Source organism: Elephas maximus, chromosome 17, assembly GCF_024166365.1.
Source record: "Elephas maximus indicus isolate mEleMax1 chromosome 17, mEleMax1 primary haplotype, whole genome shotgun sequence".
NCBI classification, from domain to species: domain Eukaryota; kingdom Metazoa; phylum Chordata; class Mammalia; order Proboscidea; family Elephantidae; genus Elephas; species Elephas maximus.
The window spans coordinates 87,834,022-87,856,481 of NC_064835.1; the positions used below are offsets into that span (position 1 = coordinate 87,834,022).

The 22,460-nt window shown below is 40.3% G+C and overlaps 1 protein-coding gene across 3 annotated transcripts in view; it reads left to right on the top strand.

The window, feature by feature from the left end:
- The window catches only part of TMEM131 (transmembrane protein 131), a 229,133-nt gene that overhangs the window by 58,252 nt on the left and 148,421 nt on the right, over positions 1-22,460 (top strand). For all 3 annotated transcript variants that reach the window (XM_049857246.1, XM_049857244.1, XM_049857245.1), the window contains exon 2: positions 20,946-21,007. In XM_049857246.1, the coding sequence (XP_049713203.1) occupies positions 20,946-21,007 (62 nt within the window). The remainder of the gene's footprint in view (positions 1-20,945; positions 21,008-22,460) is intronic.

A 22,460-nucleotide genomic window follows, 5' to 3' on the forward strand; every position in this document is an offset into this window, starting at 1 on the left:
GTCATTCCTGAGGTTCACCCTTTAGCCAAAGGTTGGGCAGGCCCATAAAACAAAACGAGACTAAAAGGGCATACCAGCCCAGGGGCAGTTACTAGGAGGCAGGAGAGAACAGGAAAGCTGGTAATAGGGAATCCAAGTTTGAAAAGGGAGAGTGTTGGCATTTCATGGGGTTGTTAACCAGTGTCATAGAACAATGTGGGTACTGAGTGTTTAATGAGAAACTAGTTCTGGAACCTTCATCTAAAGGACAATAAAAAAATTTTTTTTTTTTAATTAAGTGTACAAGTCTTACATTTCCTTTGTTAATTTTTTTTCCTCACTATTTTATTCTCTTTGATGCTGTTATAACTGGAGTTCTTTTCTTAAATTACTTTCAGAGTTTTCATTGCTAGTGTATAGGAATACAGTTCATCTTTGCATATTGATCTTGCATTTTGCACTTAAGTTGAACACATGAGTTCCAGTATTAGTGAATTCCTTAGGATTTTCTAGACACACGATTATGTTATCTGGAAACAGAGGTAGTTTTTCTTCTTCTTTTCCAATCTAGATGCATTTTATTTATTTATTTTTCTTGACTAGTTGCCTTTTCTGGAACCTCAAGTACATTGTCGACTAGAACTGGCAAGAATGGGTATTTCTGTCCTGTTACCATCTTAGGAGGAAAGCTTTTCAGTCTTCCACCATGAAATATGACGTTAGCTGTAGGTTTTTCATAGATGCTCTTCATCAGGTTGAGGAAGTTTCATACTAGTCCTAGTTTGTTGAGTGTTTTTCATAATGAACTGTTTGATTGTGTCAAATGATTTTTTCTGCATGTATTGAGATAACTTTTTTCCCCCTACTCTATTAATATGTATTACACTGATTGGTTTTAGGATGTTGGGTCAACCTTCATTCCTAGGACAGATCTTGCTTGGCGTAGGTAAAATCCATTTTATATGTTGCCGAATGTGGTCTTCTTGTATTTTATTGAGGATTTCTGCCTCCATGTTCATAAAGGATATTGATTTGTCGTTCCTTTTCTCGTGCTGTCTTTGATTTGGTATCAGGGTAATACTGTCCTCATAGAATAAGAAGTGTTTCTTCTGCTTCTATTTTTTGGAAGCATTTGTGAAGGACTGGTGGTAATTTTTCTTCAAACACTTGGTAGAATTCTTTGGGGGAAGCTGTCTGGTTCTGGGCTTTTCTTTGCGGGAAGTTTTTTGATTACTAGTTCGGTCTCGTTATGTAGTTATTCAGATTCTCTGTTTCTTCTTAAGTCAGTTTTAGTAGTTTGTATGCTTATAGGTATTCGTCCATTGAATTTGGGCTATCTAATTTGTTGGCATACGGTTGTTCGTAGTATACCCTTATAATTCATTGTATTTCTGTAAGGTCAGTAGTAATATTTCATTCCTATTTTTATTAATTTGAGATCTTTTTTTCTCGGCCATCTATCTAAAAGTTTGTAAATCTTGTTGATATTTTCAAAGAACCAACTTTTGGTTTCATTGGTTTTTTCTATTGTTTTTCCATTACTCTATATTGTATACTTCTAGTCTAATCTTTATTGTTTCCTTTCTTATGCTACTGGGTTTTGATGCTTGCTTCAGGTTTAGTTTGCTCTTCTTTTTTATAGATTCTTGGGTTATTGATTTTAGATATTTGCTTCTTTTTTAGTATAGAAATTTGCAGCTATAAGTTTCCGTCTAAGCATTGTTTTTGCTGCAGTACTTAAAGGGAAATGACGGTTTTTGCTTCATGTATTTTGGGACTCTGTTAAACCCAAAAACACACTGCTGCCGAGTCGATTCTGACTCATAGAGACCCTATAGGACAGAGTAGAACTGCCCCATAGGGTTTCCAAGGAGCACCTGGTGGATTTGAACTGCTGACCTCTTGGTTAGCAGCTGTAGCACTTAACCACTATGCCGCCAGGGTTTCCAGGTCTCTGTTAGGTACATACATATTTATCATTGTTACATCTTCCTGTTAAATTGACCGTTTTATCATTATAAAATGTCCCTCTCTTTTTATTGAAGTTTTTATTTGCAAGATGTCTTTCTCTAGTAACATTTTTTGCCTTAAGGTCTATTTTCTATAATTTATTTTCTTAATAGTTGTTGTGGGAATTATAAGTAACATGGTAATTTATAACAATTTAGCTTGCATTAATACCAACTATTCTAGTATTCTTCCTGTCCTGTTTTCGCTCTTGTCTTTTTCTTCCAGGATTCCCGTTATGCGTATGTTGGTACGCTTGCTAGTGTTCCACAGGTCCCTGGGGGCTCTGTTTGTTTTTCTTCTTTTTTCTTTTTCTTCCTCAGACTGCATAATCTCAGTTGACCTGTCTTCAAGTTCACTTTTCTTTCTTCCATCTCCTTGAATTTGCTATTGAGCCCCTGTGGTTAATTTTTTATTTTAGTCATTGTACTTTTTTATACTCCAGAATTTTGATTTGGTTCTTTTTCCTAATTCCTGTTTCTTTATTGATATTTTCTGTTTGATGAGACATCATTCTCATACTTTCCCTTGGTGTTTTAGACATGGTTTCCTTTGCTTCTTTGAACATATTTAAAATAGCTAATAGTTTTTGTCTAGTAAGTTCTATGTCTAGGCTTCCTCATAGGTAGTTTCTATTGATTGCTTTTTTTTTTCCTTCCTTTATATTGGCCATAATTCTTTGTTTCTATGCATATCTTCTAATTTTTTGTTGAAACCTGAACATATTAAATAATGTGGCAACTCTGGAAGACAGATTCTCCCCTGGTTTGTTGTTATTATTGCTCTTTGTTTGTTTAGTGAGTTTTCTGGACTAATTCTGTGAAGTCTGTGTTCTTTGTCTTATGTGAAGACAAGGCCACTGAAGTCTTTGCTTAGTTAGCTTAGTGGCCAACTAATGGTCAAATAGAGGTTTCCTTAAACACCTGGAACCAGTAATTCTCCCAGTCTGTGACAAGGGGCCCTGTGTGTGTGTTGGGGCATGCCTTCAACCCTGAGCCGGGAAGTTGACAAAGTGTGCTTCAGCCTCTGCTTCCTGCTCACACAGAACCTCAGGGTCAGGCAGAGGTAGAGAGCTTAGGTCATTCCTAGCCTCATGCATGAGCATGACCTTCTAGATTGCCATGAGTGTATTAGAGCTTTTCAGAGCTGGAGGAGCCCTGGTGATGCAGTGTTTAAGAGTATGACTGCTAACCAAAAGATTAGCGGTTTTAATCCAGCAGCTGCTCCTTGGAAACTCGATAGGGCAGTTCTGTTTTTTCCTAGAGGGTCACTATTAGAATTGACTCGGCAGCAACGTGTTTGAGTCTGGCTTGTGGACATAAACATTTCATTCCCAACTTCTCCTTTTTAAGTTTTGGGTTAGCTTATTGTTTGCCATACCTGTTACCCATCACCTCAGGCTGCAGCAAAATAAAAAATTTTCTCAAAATGATTTTGATAGATGTGCATGGGGCAACGCTTTTTACAGCGGGCAAGGCCTGATTCAGGTTAAATATAGACAGCTTTGCAAACGGGTTCTTCTAGGGAATCACTAAACAGGCCAAATTATGCCAGTTCTCCGGAGATATGAGACTTTGAAAGAGCTCCAACCCTGCTAGGCCACTCGATCAACTCTCAGGCTACTGGCTTTAATTGTGATTGTGTGTTGTTCATTTTCATTCCTATACAGAGCTGCAGAGCAGGGAACAGGAGTAGGAAAAGTTAAGACACTACGTCATTTTCATTTTCTCACTGCCCTTATTAAATTCAGCCGTTTTTCTTGAATAAACGTGCCCCAATTGCTGCAGGCTCCAAGCTTTTTTAATTCCCAGAGCTCTGAAAATTGATCCTGACAAATTTTGCCAGTTTTCTCATTGCTTTCATAGAGAAGAGACTTTCCTGCACTGTTTTTTTTTTTCAAGGCATTATTCTCAATTCTCAGTTTCAGAATCAGCCCTTAACTATTAAATTAACATTCATAATGGTGTGTAGGTCCTGACGTTATTCTTCATAGTCTTAATTAATTTTGCAGAGAGTAATAAACTATTTAAGAGCCACCCATACAAAATTTTGAAAGGTATATTATTGAGCCAGTATTTATCACTATTTGAATGTAAGGTTTTTTTTAATGAAAATTTTAATCAAGATAATTTAAAAATCACATGCAGTTTTTTAAGTTTATTTATTTTGTTGTTGTTGAGAATACACACAGCAAAACATGCACCATTCAACAGTTTGTACGTGTACCATTTAGTGACATTGATTACATTCTTTGAGCTGTGCAGCCATTCTGGCCGTTCTTTGCTGAGTTGTTCCTCCCCCATTAACATAAGCTCACTGCCCCCTGAGGTTTCTATCTTATCTTTCAAGTTGCTGTTGTCAATTAGATCCCATATAGATAGTTCTTAAAAGAGCATAATGCTCAAGGCAAACATTTTTTACTAGTTAAGCTAAACTACTATTTGGGTTTTAAGAAGACTTCAGGGGTTATTTTTCATTTAAAGATTATCTCAGGGCAATTGCTTCAGGGGTTAATTCAACCTTCATGGCTACATGAAGTCTGGAGTCCATGGGAATATTCAGTTCTGTTCTGCATTTCCCCCCTTTTGATCAGGTTCTTCTATAGAATCTTTAATCAAAATGTTCAGTAATGGTAGCTGGGCACCATCTAGTTCTTCTGGCCTAATGACAGAGGAGGCAATTGTTCATGGAGGCACTTAGCCACACATTCCCCATCTGTTGTTGTTATGTTGTTAGGTGCCGTCCAGTCGGTTCCGGCTCATAGCGACCCTGTGCGCAACAGAACGAAACACTACCTGGTCCTGCGCCATCCTTACAATCCTTGTTATGTTTGAGCTCATTGTTGCAGCCACTGTGTCAGTCCACCTTATTGAGGGTCTTCCTCTTTTCCGCTGACCCTATACTCTGCCAAGCATGATGTCCTTCTCCAGGGACTGATCCCTCCTGACAACGTCCGAAGTATGTAAGATGCAGTCTCGCCATCCTTGCCTCTAAGGAACATTCTGGCCGCACTTCTTCCAAGACAGATTTGTTCGTTGTTTTGGCAGTCCATGGTATATTCAGTGTTCTTCACCAGCACCACAGTTCAAAGGCGTCAACTCTTCTTCGGTCCTCTTTATTAATTGTCCAGCTTTCATATGCATATGATGTGATTGAAAATACCATGGCCTGGGTCAGGCGCACCTTAGTCTTCAGGGTGACATCTTTGCTCTTCAACACTTTAAAGAGGTCCTTTGCAGCAGATTTGCCCAGTGCACTGCGTCTTTTGATTTCTTGACTGCTGCTTCCATGGCTGTTGATTGTGGATCCAAGGAAAATGAAATCCTTGACAACTTCAATCTTTTCTTCGTTTATCATTATCTTGCTCATTGGTCCAGTTGTGAGGATTTTTGTTTTCTTTATGTTGAGGTTTTATGTTGAGGTGTGACCCATACTGAAGGCTGTGGTCTTTGATCTTCATTAGGAAGTGATTCAAGTCCTCTTCACTTTCAGCAAGCAAGGTTGTGTCATCTGCATAATGCAGGTTGTTAATGAGTCTTCCTCCAATTCTGATGCCCTGTTCTTCTTCATATAGTCCCGCTTCTCGTATTATTTGTTCAGCATACAGATCGAATAGGTATGGTGAAAGAATACAACCCTGACGCACACTTTCCCTGACTTTAAGCCAATCAGTATCCCTTTGTTCTGTCCAAACAACTGCCTCTTGATCTACGTAAAGGTTCCTCATGAGCACAATTAAGTGTTCTGGACTTCCCATTCTTCGCGGTGTTATCCATAGTTTGTTATGATCCACACAGTTGAATGCCTTTGCATAGTCAATAATACTCTCCTTCTATAATCACATACAATTTTAAGAACTGTTACAGGGAGATCTCATATACCCTTTATCTAGTTTCACCCAGTGACAACATCTTGCCAGAGAATACTACAGTATCACAACTATAATATCGGTGTTGGTGCAATTCACCAATCTTAGACTTTTTCAGTTTTTACTTGAATTCGTTTGTGTGTTTGTGTGTATTCTGTTCCATTTTAATACATGTGTACATTTGTTACCCACTACCGCCATCCAGGTACAGAACAATTCTAGATACAGAACAAGGATCCTTCATGTTACATTTTATAATTATATCCATTTACCACTCAGTCAGCCCCTGTACCTAACCTCTGACAACCACTGATTTGTTCTTCATTTCTGTAATTTTGCCGTTTAAAAAATTTATATAAGTTATACTGCGTGGAACCTTATGACTTTTTTCACTCAGCGTGACTCCCTGGAGATACAGACAAGTTGCTGCATGCATAAATAGATTGCTCCTTTTTATTGCTGAGCAGTTTTCCAGGAAATCTGAATGCCACAGTTGTTAAAACAGTTTACTCATTTAAGGACATCTGAGCTATTTTTTGCTCTGATCTGTTATGATTATGCTTCTGTGAACGTTCACGTATAGGGATTTGGGTGAACATAAATTTCCATTTCACAGGGATCCATCCCCATGAATACAATGGCTGGGTTGTATGGCAATTACTTGCTTAGTTTCCCAGTTGTTTACCGTAGTTGCTTTACCATTTACATTCCTACCAGCAACGTATAAGTGCCCATGTTTCCCCTCATCCTCAGCAGCATTTGCCGTTGTCATTATTTTTTAAAATTTAGCCATTTTGATGTTGTTAGCTGCTGTCCAGCCAGCCCCTGACTCAAACGGTGACCCCATGCACAATAGAACAAAATGCTGCCTAATCAGATCACACCGTTGTGGTCCATAGGGCTTTCACTGGCTGATTTTCGGAAGTAAATTGCCAGGCCTTTCTTCCTAGTCCATCTTAGTCTGGAAGCTCCACTGAACCTGTTCAGCACCATAGCAACACGCAAGCCTCCACTGGCAGGCGGGTGGGGGCTGCACGTGAGGTGCCTTGGCTGGGAATCGAACCCAGGTCTCCCGCATGGAAGGTGAGGATTCTGCCACTGAACCCGTTCTCATCTTGTGCTCTTAATTTGCATTTCCCTAATAGCTAGTGATGTTAAACATCTTTTTCTGTTTATATCTTTTGTGTGTTTTGTTATTGGATTGCTTGGGGTCTCTTTGAGGGGGGAATTGAGGCCTCTTTACGTGTTCTAGGTCTGAGGCCTTTGTTGGACATGTAGTTTGCAAATATTTTTTATGAATCAGTAGTTTGTCTTTTCATTCTCCTAATGGGATTATTTGCAAAGTGAGAGTTTTTCGTTTTGTTAGCATACAGTTTCTCTCTTCTGGATTGTGCTTTTATTATCAGATATAAGAACTGTTGGCATACCTTTAAATTAGATTTCCTTCTCTTTTTATTTTACTATGTTTTTTAGTTTTCATATTTTTTCATTCACCTCTAGCTCTGTGACCCGTTTCTGTATAAGGCGTGAGAGTTTTTATTTTACTATGTTTCTTAGTTTTTATAGTTCTTCATCCGCCTCTAGCTCTGTGCCCCGTTTCTGTATAAGGCGTGAGAGTTTTTATTTTACTATGTTTTTTAGTTTTTATAGTTCTTCATCCGCCTCTAGCTCTGTGCCCCGTTTCTGTATAAGGCGTGAGAGTTTTTATTTTACTATGTTTCTTAGTTTTTATAGTTCTTCATCCGCCTCTAGCTCTGTGCCCCGTTTCTGTATAAGGCGTGAGAGTTTTTATTTTACTATGTTTCTTAGTTTTTATAGTTTTTCATCCGCCTCTAGCTCTGTGACCCGTTTCTGTATAAGGCGTGAGAGTTTTTATTTTACTATGTTTCTTAGTTTTTATAGTTCTTCATCCGCCTCTAGCTCTGTGCCCCGTTTCTGTATAAGGCGTGATGCTTGGGTTGAAGGTTTTGTTTTTCATTTGCCTGTGGGTGTCCTCTTGCTTCAGCATCACTTGTTGGCAAAGCTCTTCTCTCTGCAGTGACTTGCTTTTGCACCTTTGTCAAAACTAGTTGGACAGACGTGTGTGGGTCTGTTTCCAGTGTCTCTGTTCTGTCCCCTTGATGTGTGTCTGTCCGTACTCCAGTTCTACACTGTCTTCATTCCTGTAGCTATGTAGTAAGCCAGAATATCTGGTGGGGTGATTCTTCCCACTGTATTCTTATTTTTCAAGATAGGTTTAGCAGTCCTAGGGTTTGTGGTCTCCACCTGGTTTTTAGAATAAGCTTGCCTATGTCTGAGAAACATTGCCTGGATTTTCATAGGATGTGCGTTAAACCTATAGATCAACTTGGGGCGAACTGGCATCTTTACAATTATGAACCTTCTCTCCATGAACACAGTATGCTTCTCCATTTGTTTTGGTGTCCTTTGATTTCTTTCATCAACATTTTATGTATTTCAATATATATATATTCTGTACATATTTTCTTAGATTTGTATCTGAGTATTTAATCTTTTTTGGAGTAATTGTAAATGGTATTGTGTTTTTAATTTTAATTTCTTCATGTTCATTGTTAGTGTATAGAAATGCAACTGAATTTTTGAGTGTTGATCCTATCTCGCTGGACTCACTTACTTGTTCGAGGAGAGTTTTTTATTTTTTGGTAGATTCCTTGGGATTTCTACTTAGTCAATAATGTCATCTGCAAATGAGGACAGTTTTATTTCTTCCTCTCCAATCTGTGTGTCTCTCATTTATTTTTCTTGCCTTGTTGCAGTGGCTAGAATTTCTAGTACTATGTTGACAAGAGTGGTAAGAGCAGACATCCTTGCCATGTTCCCAATCTCCTTTTCAGATCTTCACCACTAAATAAGATGTTACCTGTGTGTTGAGGTTGTTTTATTCTTTTCCTGTCTTGTGCAGGTGACGAATTTTTTTGTTTCACTTTTTCTGAGAATTCCTTTATTTCCTTTTTATTCCTTAAAGATACTTTCACCTAATATAGAATTCTAGTTGACATTTTTTTCTTTCAACACTTGAAAAAAAAATGTGCAGCTTCCTTTTTGCCTCTATCTTGTCAGATAAGACATCTGCTGGTATTTGAATTGGGTGTTCCTCTCATTTCTTCTTGGTGCGTTCAAGCTTTGTCTTTAGTTTTCAGAATTTAATTATGATGTCTTGGCATGGATTTCTTTGGGTTTATCCTGTTTAGGGTTCACTCATCTTCTTGAATCTGTAGGGTTGCATCCTTTGCCAAATTTATGAAGTTTTCAGCCATTATTTCTTGGAGTATTTTTTCAGCCATGTCCTCTTTTACCTTTCTTTCTTGGACTTCGACAACATGAGTATTAGAGATCTTCTGTTGCAGTCTCTAGTTAACTGTTGTGGATTGAATTGTGTCCCCCCAAAATGTGTGTCAACTTGACTAGGCCATGATTCCCAGTATTGTGTGATTGTCCACCATTTTGTCATCTGATGTGGTTTTCGTATGTGTTGTAAATTCTACCTCCATGATGTTAATGAGGCAGGATTAGATGTAGTTATCGTAATGAGGCAGGACTCAATCTATAAGAATAAGTTGTATCTTGAGTCAGTCTCTTTTGAGATATAAAAGAGAGAAGTGAGCAGAGAGACAGAGGGACCTCATTATGACCAAGCAAGAAGAGCCAGAACAGAGCTTATCCTTTGAACCCAGGTTGCCTATACTGAGAAGCTCCTAGACCAGAGGAAGATTGATGACAAGGACCTTCCCTTAGAGCTGACAGAGGGAGAAAGCCTTTCCTTGGAGCCAGCACCCTGAATTTGGACTTCTAGCCTCCTAAACTGTGGGAGAATAAACTTCTGTTTGTTAAAGCCATCCACTTGGGGTATTGCTGTTATAGCAGCAAGAGATAGCTAAGATAGTTACCTACGGCTCTGTTCTTCTGTCAGCACATTTTCTGTCTGTTGTTCATATTGAGCACTACCTATTGTTCCGTCTTCCAGTTTAGTGATCCTTTCCTTTGTCATCTTTACTGTTGAGCTCATGCCGTGAGTATTTTTCACTTGAGTTATTGTCTTCTTCAGTTCTGTTCTCCGCCTGTTGTTCGTTTTTACAACTTATGTTCTCTGCTGAGAGTTTTTGTAATTGAGTGTTGAGATGTTTTTATGGTGGCAGCTTTAGAATCCTTGTCAGGTAATTACGGCATGTGATTCATCTTAGTTCTGGCTTCAGTCATTTATCACTTCTTATTCAAGTGATTTTCCTGGTCCTAAGTTCACAGGTGATTTTTTATTGTTTTTTTGATATTTTGTCTACTGTGTTTGGAGATTTTGGGTACTATTTAAATTTTTTATTTTAGCAGGCAGTCAGTGGGCTGTGATTCTATAACAGTTTAATTTTTAGAGCTTTTGCAGTGTGATTTTGGTCCAATTGTTTACATGGTGCTGCTGGCGCTCCCACTGGTCTCGGCTTTCCCAGGCCAGCTGCCCAGTGTCTCAGTTGGGAAGGGGAGCCTCGTGTTTGTGGGGCCAAAGAGGCACCCCTTGCCAGGTGTTGCTTGTTGCAAGGAACCCCGTGCTGTTTCCTGTGGCGGGGCCTCTCCTGTATCTTTGGGTGGAGGAAGAGATTTAGGCCTGTGAACGCAAAGAGGCCTCCTGGGCCAGGTCACTTGTGGCAGAATGCCTTCACCGGGGGTGCTCAGCCACCTGGTGTCTCCCAGTGAGAGAGAGGAGAGTCTTAGGTTTGCCAACACAAAGGCTTACCAGCCTGGACTGCTCCATGTGGTAGGGTCCTCCTTGCCTCTACTGCCTGGCCACTCCAATGTCTCCCAGTGAGAGAGAGGAGTCTTAGGCCTGCAGGGACAGATAGGTTTCCTGGGCTAGGCTGCTCATGTGGCTGAATTCCCCTTGTCGCTGCTGCCTGGCTGCCCCAGTGCCTCTGCTTGAGGGAGAAGGTAGTCTTAAAACCAAAAGCCTTTTGCCATGAAGTTGATTCCGACTCATAGCAACCCTATAGGACAGAGTAGAACTGCCTCATAGAGTTTCCAAGGAGCGCCTGGTGTATTTGAACTGCTGACGTTTTGGTTAGTAGCCATGGCTCTTAACCACTATGCCACCAGAGTTTCCGAGGTAGTCTTAGGCCCGTGTAATTAGTTTTTCAAAGGTATAAAAATAATATTTCCTTCCCTTAATTCTAACGTAAAATTTTTCTTGGATGTTGACAAGGTAGCTGTGTTCTTCCTTTAAAAAGTACTGTAAATGGGAATAGAGATTTAGTTATATTTAATGTTTCTTTCTAATTTCTACTTGTTTTTTTTTTTATTATTTGTTTCTAAAATTGCCTACAAAATAGCCACACTTATAACCAAAGTAATAAAATTTTAAAATATGCATCCTTGTTTTCTCACATGTCGAGTAAAGGGAGTCAGAAATCATGCGCTTTAGAAATAGAACTACATTAGTGGAGGCAAGTATTTTCCCCATACACTGTAGCAAAAATCACTTTCCAAAATACAGATTCTCCAGTTTAATTGTAGATGTTTATTTTACAATAAGCTTTCAAGTGTTTGCTTTTTCTTTTATTCATTTACCATATTTTTGCACAATAAGGTGTACCTTCTGCATTTGCCAACTGCGCCCCCGTTTCCTCCCTGAGATGTTTTCATAAGCGCTGCTATGCCAGTTTTTTTTTTTACACATTGCTGTAAAAAAAAAAAAAAAAAGAAATTAGCAGAGCACACTTATGAAAATACTTCATGGGGGGAGAACACACTTGGCAAACAAAGGTGGAAGGCACGTATTATTTACATAAAAATATGGTATTTAGAAAACTATCTGAATATTAGTCAAAAAAAGACGATCCAGAGAAAAAAATGATCAAAAATTTTACAGGCTTCTCACACTAGAGAAAATGTACAGCGACCAGTAAAAAATGAAAAGATGCTCAACGTCCTTAGTAATCAGAGTACTGCAGGTTAAAGCCAGCATGAGATACCACTTCACAGACCCTGGATTGACAGAAACTGTAAATTTTAATGTTACTGAATGTTGGCAAAGATGTGGAGCGGTAGAAACTCTCAAATGCTGCAGACGAGAATGGGAATTGGTGTAAAGATTTTAGAAAGCAGTTTGGCAGTTATCTGGCATGAAGTTAGTAGGAATCCCCTGTAATCCGACAGTTCCCAATTACTGGAATCTACCTGTTGTTTGCTTTTTACCTGAAAGCAGATTTTCAAACGTCCTGCTTCACGAGGGCCCAGTAGTGGGTCCCAGCTGTATGTGGTTACTGATCTCGTCAGCCCTTGGGACAATGGGACAGTCAGGTGGGACTGGAGCAGTATGCTCCATTTTTATAAATATGGCCCTTTTTATTAGATGTGAGAAAGTAGAGAATAATAGGGGGCTGCCTAGAGGCGTCAGGGAGAGCTTCTCTGTGAGAATGGCATTTAGGCTGAGACTTGAAGAAGGCACCAGTCAACTGGTCTTTTTTAAATTAATTCATTTTATTTTTACTATACTTTTGCTGAAAGGTATACACAGCAAAATAGGTTCCCATGCAACAATTTCTACACATAATAATGAACGTGACATTGGTTACGTTCTTCACGGTGTGTCAGCGTTCTCATTATTTCCGTTATTGTTACTCCATTCCATTAACTTAGTCTCACTGCCCCCAACCTTCTCATCTATGCTTCAGAGTAACCGTCGTCCACTTGGCAAAATATTGATAATTTAGCAGAGTGCAGTACTGAAGGGTGACATTCGTTACTTGTGAGCTAACCTGCTGCTAATTAGTTAAAAGGTGACTTCAGAGGATAGTTTCAATTCAAAGTTTAAAGAGTACCTGAGGGCAGTAGTCTCGGGAACTTCTCCAGTCTCAGTGAGTCCAGAAAGTCTGGATTATTTGAGAAAGTTCCGTTCCACGTTTTTCTCCCCTTCTGTCTCCCCATCTATTGTAAGCCTGATCAGACTGTTCAGTAGTGGTAACCTGGCACCATCTAGGCCTTCTGCTCTCAAGGTAGAGAAGGTGTGGTTCATGGAGACAGGTAGTTGTATAGTCTGGCTTCTTCTCTGATTCCTGGGTTTCCTTTTTTCTCTTTTGCTCCAGTTGAATAGAAACCAGTAGTTGTATCTTAGATGGCTGCTCACAAGCTTTTGAGAGCCCCATATGCTGCTCACAAACTAGGATGTAGGACATAAACTTCGTAGATGATATTATGCCCATTGACTGAATTGTCTCACGAGGTGATAACCCTGAGTCTTCAAACCAGGAAAACTAATCCTGTAAAGTGTCGGCATCAGTACCCCGTGTTTGTTTTTACACACACACACACGCACACGCACACGTACATGCACACGCAAAACCCACTGCCGTCGAGTCAGTTCCGACTCGTAGCGATCCCGTAGGGTTCCCAGAGCTGTACATCTTTACAGACACAGACTGCCAGGTCTTTCTCTCACGGAGCCGCTGGTGATTTTGAACTGCCGACCTTTCTGTTAGCAGTCAGCTGCTTTCACCACCGCGCTATGAGGGCTCCCTTACATATGTAGTTGTGCTTAATAATCTAGCATTGAAATAAATTAGCTTCCATGGTCTTAGGCAGTTGGTCTTTGAGACAAAATTTGGGGCCACACCAAGGCCTGCCTGCATAGCCCTCTCTTCCAGGTTTTTGTAGAGGAAGGTGTAAAAACCACTAATCTGACTAGTTTAGCTTCCTTCCTTTACAGCTGAGGGGTCCTTGAAGGCTACACGGTAAAGATAGAGAGAGAGGGAAGATGGTAAAATTGGCACGAAACGAGAGACTGTAAGGGCTGACTCAATAGGGGGAGGGCAAGTGGGAGAAGGGAGTAAGATGTATGTAAACCTACATGTGACAGACTGATTGGAATGGTAAATGTTCACTTGAAGCTTAATAAAAATTAAAAAAAAAAAAAAAAAGACTTAATGGTAAGAGCCCCCCAGATGGCGTGTATTTCTACTAGTTGTTTACAACATTTTTTATTTGCACAAATTATTTTTAAAAATACATACAAACAGGCAAATTGTATCTAGTCTTAAATTGCAATATTCAGGAAAAAAAATCTTTACCTGAAAAATAAACAATTATTTATGATGAAGTTTGGCCTTTAGAGTGAAGATACTTTTATCTAAGTGCCCCCAAACCCGTTTTCTTTGAGTTGAGTCCGACTCACAATGACCCTATAGGACAGGGTAGAACTGCCCCATAGGGTTTCCAAGGCTGTAATCTTTACAAAAGCAGACTGCCACATCTCTCTGCCTCGGATCGGTTGGTGGGTTCCAACTGCCAACTTTTCAGCTAGCAGCCGAGCACTTAACCGCTGTGCCACCAGGTCTCCTTTTATAAATGCCTTTCGTTACTAAAGGAAATAGGGAAGTAAACAGCTATTTCTGAACTTCTGTTTTGAGAGTGAGTCATGTATGCAACTGACACATTCAAATTTTTTCACTAATTATGAGTGGCTTTTGTTGCATTTCTCTCCGACACCTGAGTGAGTGTGTATAAGGAGCTCGAGGTAGATCTTCTGAACCCAGCTTCACAAGCAGTAAATGCCAACAGATCACGGAAGCCAGAAATAGAAATCCTTTTTGTTCATATAGCCTCCTTTTCTTAGTTGTCGTTGGAAATACATGCCTAATTTTAAAAATTAGGTGGTTTGAGGGTGCTATTAGTCATGAACATCAATACAAATGTACTTGGAAATACTGACGGGCTTAGAATCGTAGACTCTAGGGTCCCCTTGCCAAAATTCATAGCCTGTCTCTAGCAACTTTCTTGCTGTGTGACCTCAAACATAATCTCACTTTGCCTGTTACCTTAAAATGGGATCAGTAATGTCTACTTTATAAATTAGTTTGAAGTTTAATGACATTTGTTGTTAGCAGCTGTCGAGTCAGCCCCTGACTCATGGTGACTCCATGCACAATGGGATCTGACCCTTGTGATTCCTCAGGTTTCATTGGCTGATTTTCAGACATAAGTTGCCAGGCCTTTCCTCCTAGTCTTAGTGTGGAATCTCTGCTGAAACCTGTTCAGCATTACAGCAGCCCACAAGCGTCCACTGACAAGGAGTGGCTGGCTTAAGGCCTGTTGGCTGTGAATAAACCCAAACCAAAGCCACTGCTATCGAGTTGATTCCAGCTCATAGCAACTCTATAGGACAGAGTAGAACTGCTCCATAGAGTTTCCAAGACTGTAAATCTTTATGGAAGCAAACTGCCTCGTCTTTCTCCTGTAGAACAGCTGGTGGGTTCCAACTGCCACCCTTTTGTTTAGCAACGAAGTGCTTAAGTACTGTACCACCAGGGCTCTTTTGACTGTGAATAGTGATCAGTTATTGTTAGATGCTATTTTTATTTGTTTTGCATCCGGTTGTTGCTTAAATAATCTAGGGAACATTGGGGCACTTTTGGATTTATTAGGAGTATAAATTAGGGGAAAATTACTGTGAAAGGAAGTAGCTGTCAGTTGTGGTTTTGAATAGAGAGATGTGGTGATGTGGGAACTTCTTTGATATTTCGTGTTTTGTTTTGTTTTATAGCCTAATAACTGTTAACACATTAAATGATTAAATGCTTATCAGTTCTGTTTTTCTGGGTTTATAATTTCAAGTTATTGTAATTGGCCATCTAAAGCAAAATATCCTAATTTGCTTCATGCCAGAGTTGAATCCTATTCATTTCTACATCTTTTAAGGAAAGTTGATATGTAACACCTTATTTGCTTTTTAGGATCTTATAAATCAGCTGCTGCTATTAAATTTTTTAAATTAAAATAATTCACGTTTTTTAAAAAAAAATCCTTGTTAAAAATATAATGCATACCACGTTATTTTACTGTTGTTTTTTTTTATCCTTAGTTAGGTTCTCATCAGTTAAAGATCAGATCTAGCGTGATGATATTAGCCCAGGTGATAGGCATTATGTTTGACACTCATAAAAAAAAAAAATCCTGTTGCCATCGAGTGTATTCCGACTTATAGCAACCCTATAGGACAGGGTAACTGCCCCATAGAGTTTCCAAGGAGCACCTGGTGGATTTGAACTGCTGACCTTTTGGTTAGCAGCTGTAGCTCTTAACTACTACGCCACCTGGGTTTCCTTAAGTCTCCTAAAATCCTAGCAACCACCAAATATGGCACTTTCTCAGTTTGGTCTTGTTGGTCTCTTCTGCCTGAATTGAAGTAGGGATTCCTACTTTTTGACTCTTGCTTTGTGAACATTTAATTAATGCTCAATTAATTATTGTTAGTTAATTGTGTTCTTACGTCAATAAAGTTGTCGTCAATAGGAGTATAAAGAGATTTTCTGGGTCCTCAGAAATTTCAGTTTATATTAAAGGAGGGAGAGAGACGACGAGTGGGGTGGGCGAACTGGGCTGGAGGCGCAGAGCCTTTCACCTTCATAGCCTGTTCTTCTGAACTGTTTGTCGCTTTATTTGGAGACATTCTTGTAGTCTCCAGGTGTACTCTGCCGAAAATTTCTGTTGGAGCCCTTGGCTCTGATCCGTTTTGAAATCCAGCTACAAACTAGGACTAGAGATAACATAACCACAGAGTAGTTTGCATCAATGAATGCAAATACCGTTGCATATTTGAGCAAAAAGGTAGTATTTCATTCATGCATTCAGTATTCATTGAATGTTTTCTATATATTAAGAACTGGTGAGGGGGTAGGGAGAAGTGGGGCAGGTGGGTGATGTGGTTGACAGAGAAACATGGGAGATGGGGGAAAGGGGTTTCCCAAAATAAAATCAGGATGTCGTTACTAGAATAAGGGGGAAAGGGTGCTTATTAAGCAGGAAAACACCACCTAATTGGGTAAAGCAATCTACTTAGCAGCTCTCGCGCTCTGCTGGTGACTTTCTACCACATTCCTACAGAAAAGCCGGGGACCCCGGAATAACAGGATTCTTCCCGGAGTTTCTGAAGATGTGCAGAGAATTGATGATTGCTGTACTGACCAAATGAAATGTCACTGTTTCATGTTTTTTAAATAAAATTTTTATAGTTACAGAAAAATTGCAAAGATAGTTGCGAGAGTTCCCATGTATCTCACGCCCAGTTTCCCCTGCTATTTATCTTAGGTTAGTGAAGTACATTCTTATGTAATTAATGACCTGTATTTTATCGATACGGTGGAAACCCTGGTGGCGTAGTGGTTAAGTGCTATGGCTGCTAACCAGAAAAGGTCGGCAGTTTGAATCCGCCAGGCGCTCCTTGGAAACTCTGGGTCAGTTCTGCTCTGTCCTACAGGGTCGCTATGAGTTGGAATCAACTCGACGGCACTGGGTTTGGTTTTTGGTTATTGATACAGTATGTTAGCTAAAGTCCATATTTTATTCATATTTTCTTAGTAATGTCTTTTTTATGTTCTAGGATGCCATCCAGGACATCATATTGTATTTAGTTGTCCTGTCTCCTTAGACTCTTCTTGGCTGTAAGGGTTTCTCAGATTTGCCTTGTTTTTGATGACCTTGACAGTTTTGAAGACTACTGGTTAGGTATTTTGGAGAATATCTCTTAATTGGGGTTTTTCTGATGTTTTTCTCAGATTAGATTGAGGTTATATGATTAGGGGAAGAAGATCAAACAGGAAAATGCTATTCTGATGACATCATACGGAGAGTACATACTGTCAGCATGACTTCACTGTTGGTGTTGACCTTGACCACCTGGCCGAGGTGGTGTATGCCAGCTTTCCCCACCGTGGTCACTCCTTTTTTCCTCCTTTCGTACTATACTCTCAGGGTGGAAGTCACTATGCAGAGCCCACACCTAAGGGGTGGGGATTACGCCCCAGCTCTTTGATAGCAGAGTATCTGTATTAAGTATTTGGAATTCTTTTGCATGGGATATTTGTCTCTTCTCCCCCATTTATTTCCTTATTCAGTCATTTATATCAGTATAGGTTCATAGCTGTTTATATTTTGGGTTATAATCCAGTACTACTTTCTTTTTTCCTCAGATTGTTACAGTTTTGGGAGCTCTTTTTTTGGCTCTTACATCCCTTTGACATACTGTCATCAGTGTAGGTTTTCTTTTATTTTTTTGAGCACTTTCTGACTTTCTGGCATGACAAGATGCCCCAGGCTCATCTTATATTTTCCTGCTCCAGTCCTGGCATCAATCATTTCTCCAAGGAGCCCCAGTTCCTGTTGTGGGAGAGGAGAATAGTAGGACGTACCAAGGTCTCGGTGCAAAATGTGCTTGTTGCTAATGGAGTGTCATCGCTTCTAGGCTCCCTCAGCTGACAGAGAAAGAAAATACATGTGTGTATGTTAACCCATGTGTATATTCGTATCTGAGGAGCCCTGGTGGCACAGTGGTTAAGCACTTGGCTGCTTATCAAAAGGTTGGTGGTTCGAACCCACTCAGTGGCTCCTTGGGAGAAAGACTGGATGCCTTGCTCCTGTAAAGGTTACAGCCTAGAAAATCCTATGGGGCAGTTCTGCCCCGTCCCGTGGGGTCACTGTATGGGGCAGTTCTGCCCCGTCCCGTGGGGTCACTGTATGGGGCAGTTCTGCCCCGTCCCGTGGGGTCACTGTATGGGGCAGTTCTGCCCCGCCCCGTGGGGTCACTGTATGGGGCAGTTCTGCCGTGTCCCGTGGGGTCACTGTATGGGGCAGTTCTGCCATGTCCCGTGGGGTCACTGTGAGTTGACACTGATGGCGTCTGACAACAACATACACTTGTCTATAAATATTTCCATATGTAACAGTTTGTACCTATGTTTAGACTTGAGTTGTAGTGGTGTCTCCAGTTCTCGTCCGTTGCCACATGGAGGTTCTAGCCGCCTCCCCTGGCCAGTGTGTGAATTCCCCCTCCCACAGTGAAGAGCCTGACTCCCACAGCTACCGTCCGTTTACTCACCCGTTCGATCCCAGTGTACGCGTACAGCTCATCAGGGTTGTTCACCTGAACACCTGTGGGAAGTCATGATAGTAACTAGATACATGGCACAGTGCTTAGATACGGTTTTTTGCCTTTAGCCTCAGGATTCATACTCATTTCCAGAGTTACTTAATTCAGCACCTTTTCCTGATTCTTCATGAGGTGGTTTCATACATGTCTTAGTTACCTAGTGCTGCTATAACAGAAATACCACAAGTGGATGGCTTTAACAAAAAGACGTTTGTTTTCTCACAGTAAAGTAGGCTAAAAGTCCAAATTCAGGGTGTCAGCTCCGGGGGAAGTCTTTCTCTCTCTGTTGGCCTTCTCATCAGTGCTCCCCCAGACTAGGAGCTTCTCCACGCAGGGACCCTGAGTCCAAAGGACGCGCTGTGCTCCCAGCGCTGCTTTCTTGGTGGTATGAGGTCCCCCTGTCTCTCTGCTTGCTTCTCTCTTTTATATCTCAAGAGATTGTCTCAAGACACAATCCAATCTTGCAGATTGAGCCCTGTCTCACTAACACAACTGCCACCCATCCTCCCTCATTAACGTCATAGAGACAGGATTTACAACATACAGGAAAATGACACAATACCAGGAATCATGGCCCAGCCCAATTGATACACACATTTTTGGGGGGTGGGGGGACATAATTCAATCCATGACAATATGTTTGTAATACAGTTAGATTGTTTTGTCATGTCCTGCATTCCATCTTTGGATCCTTTGACCTCCTAAATGATTTTTTTTAATTTGCATATGCTAAGGTTCACTCTTTGTGCTGTAAAGTTCTGTAGGTTTTGACAAATGCGAAGTGTTATGTGTCCACAGTTACAGTATTATACAGTATAGTTTCACCGCCCCCAAAATTTCCTGTGCTTTGCCTATTTGGACCTTTTTCCCTCCCCCTGAATCCCTGGCAACTGCTAATCTTTTTACTGTCTCTGTAGTTTTGCCTTTCCCAAAATATAGAATGTAGGCTTTTCGTTTTCTGTTTATTATGAATAACATTCCAGGTGTGGATGTGCCACAGTTGATCCACTCACCTACTGAGGCACATCTTGGTTATGTCCAGTTTGTGGTGATTATGAATAGTTGTTAGTTGCCATCGAGTTGGCTCTGACTCAGGGCCACCCTGTGTACAGCAGAAGGAAATCTCGCCCGGTCCTGCAGCATCTTTACAGTCGTTGGTATGCTCAAGTCCATTGTTGTGGCCACTGTGTATTTTAAGTGACTTCCAACCTAGGGTGCTCATCTCCCAGCACTGTATCAAACAATATTCTGTTGTGATCCACAGGGCTTTCATTGGCTAGAAAAGGACATCATGTTTGGTTAAGTTGAGTACCAGCAAAAATGAGGGAAACCCTCCATAAGATGGATTGACACAATCAGTAGCCATAGCCGTGGACTCATGATGTCCTTTTCTAGTGATTGATCTTTCCTGGTGATGTGTCCAAGTCACACCATCCTTGGTTGTATCTCTTCTAAGACTGGTTTGTTCGTTTTTCTGACAGTTTATGGTATATTCGCTATTCTTCACCAACTCCACAGTTCAAAGGCAACAATTCTTCCTCTTTTTCATTATCCAGCTTTCACATATATATGAGGCAACTGAAAGACCATAGCTAGAGTCAGACAAAGGTGGTGCAGTGGTTTAAGTGTTCAACTGGAAGGTCAGCGGCTCAAACTCATTGGCTGGCTGCTCCACAGGAGAAAGACCTGGCAGTCTGCTTCTGTAAGGATTACAGCCTTGGAAACCCTATGGGGCAGTTCTCTGCCCTACAGGGTTGCTATGAGTTGGAATCGATTCATTGGCAGTGGGTAGGTAGTAGTGAGTCAGACCCACCTTAGTCATCAAAGTGACATCCTTGCTTTTTAGCCTATCCATGAAAGAATGAACTGCATCTGGTTAAATTGGACTGTTTTGTGTTTTCTGGTCATATAGCAGGGATAGGTATTTCAAAGGTGAGTTACACAGCCTGTAGGTCGTTAAAACTACTTTATAATTGAGATTATATTGTTTTATTTTAAAAGCATTTCATAGTTGCTAAAATCCTAAAGTATTAGTCATATTTTTTCTTTTTAACCACCTAGCAGTATATTTTAAAATTATAGAATTGTATTCATTAGCTTTAAGATAAAAGATTTTATTAAAATCGAATTTGTTTCTCTAAGTGATACTATGTTCTGTTTCCTTTGCAGCATTCATTCAGTCAGAGAACATAATAGAAGTACTGCGTTTTGATGAAGGAGGGTTACTACAGGTAATTTTGTTTTCAGTTGAATTATTTCGGTGTCAGAAATTGAATACTGATTATTATTTTTTCTTTTAAAAAAGTCACTGATTTCTCTGAGATATATTTTATGAGCTTTATTTATAAGCAAAGGAGCCCTGGTGGCACAACGTTTAAGTGCTTGGCTGCTCACCTGAAAGGCTGACGGTTTGAGCCCACCCAGTGGCTCCGCGGGAGAAAGGCCTAGCAATCTGATCCCATAAAGATTACAGCCTAGAAAACCCTATGGGGCAGTTCTACTCTGTCATGTGGGGTCACTATGAGTTGAAAATCAACTAGGCAGCACCCAACAGCAATAACAACAAATTTATAAGTAGATCAGTAGAGTCATTAGTACTAATAAAAACCTCCCTAGTAATGTGGATTGTCTTTTAGATTAAGTAGCAAATCATTACTCTGTGGCTAGTGTATGTGGCTGTGGACTTGGGGAATGTGGGGAAGTGGGGAGTAGGAGGATATCAGCGACATGGTCAGATCAGGAAGCAATGGAGTCTGTCCAGGTTGGGAGCCAGTGGGTAACATGCTGAACCCTGGATGCTGGCTCTCAGACTATTTACCTGGAAGAGGACTTCTCAGGAGAGTATAAACACTGTCGACTGACATCTGTATCATCTCTTCACTTGCCATCCTAAGTCACGTCTTTAAATATGGTATACATAAAATTAGAATGTGTGAGCTGATCAAATTCTGTCCTCACTTTCACATCTAGCTGTTTCCAGTCTTCCCAGCTAAAACTCAGTTGTAGAATTTCAAAGCTGAAAGAGACAGAAAAGCCATCTTAGCCAACCCTTTGACTTCGATGGCTGAGGTGTTTTCCCTTCCCTTCCAGACTCTGGCCATAAGCTTGTCCTCTAGTACTTACCACATTGTCATAACTACTTGTTTTTCAGGTGTCATGCTGATTGGTAGCATGACTGATGTTTTTATTTTCATTTGATATTCAAGGGAAACCAAGGTTTAGAGACTAAGAAAGCAGCCTAAGATCCTATGACTTGTGGTGACGGGACTGGTACTAGAATCCTGGTCTCCTCACTCCAGGTGTGGCTGTTAGTGTTTCTGTTACATGACGCTGCCTATGATGTATATTTTTCCTTATTTATAACTAAATACACAACTGAAATAATTCTGAAAAGGGTTTGCTGTAATTTATAACAAAGGCAGGAAAGTAAAAATTAAAATTTTTTCAGCACAGTAGAGAAAATAGTTCTCAGGACCTGGAATAAGATTTTTCCTTGCATTTTAGCATAAATTTAGATTTAAACTTCTGTCACTAGGCTAAAAAAGAGAGAAAGAGGAAGAGAAGACTTTCTAAGGTTCTTTTTTTTCTCTGACATTGAAGCCAGTATGTGTTATGGAAGACAAACTTCCCTGGTTCTAAATTTTTAAGTAAATTTGTCATTCGTGTTTTCACAAAAGTGAAGCC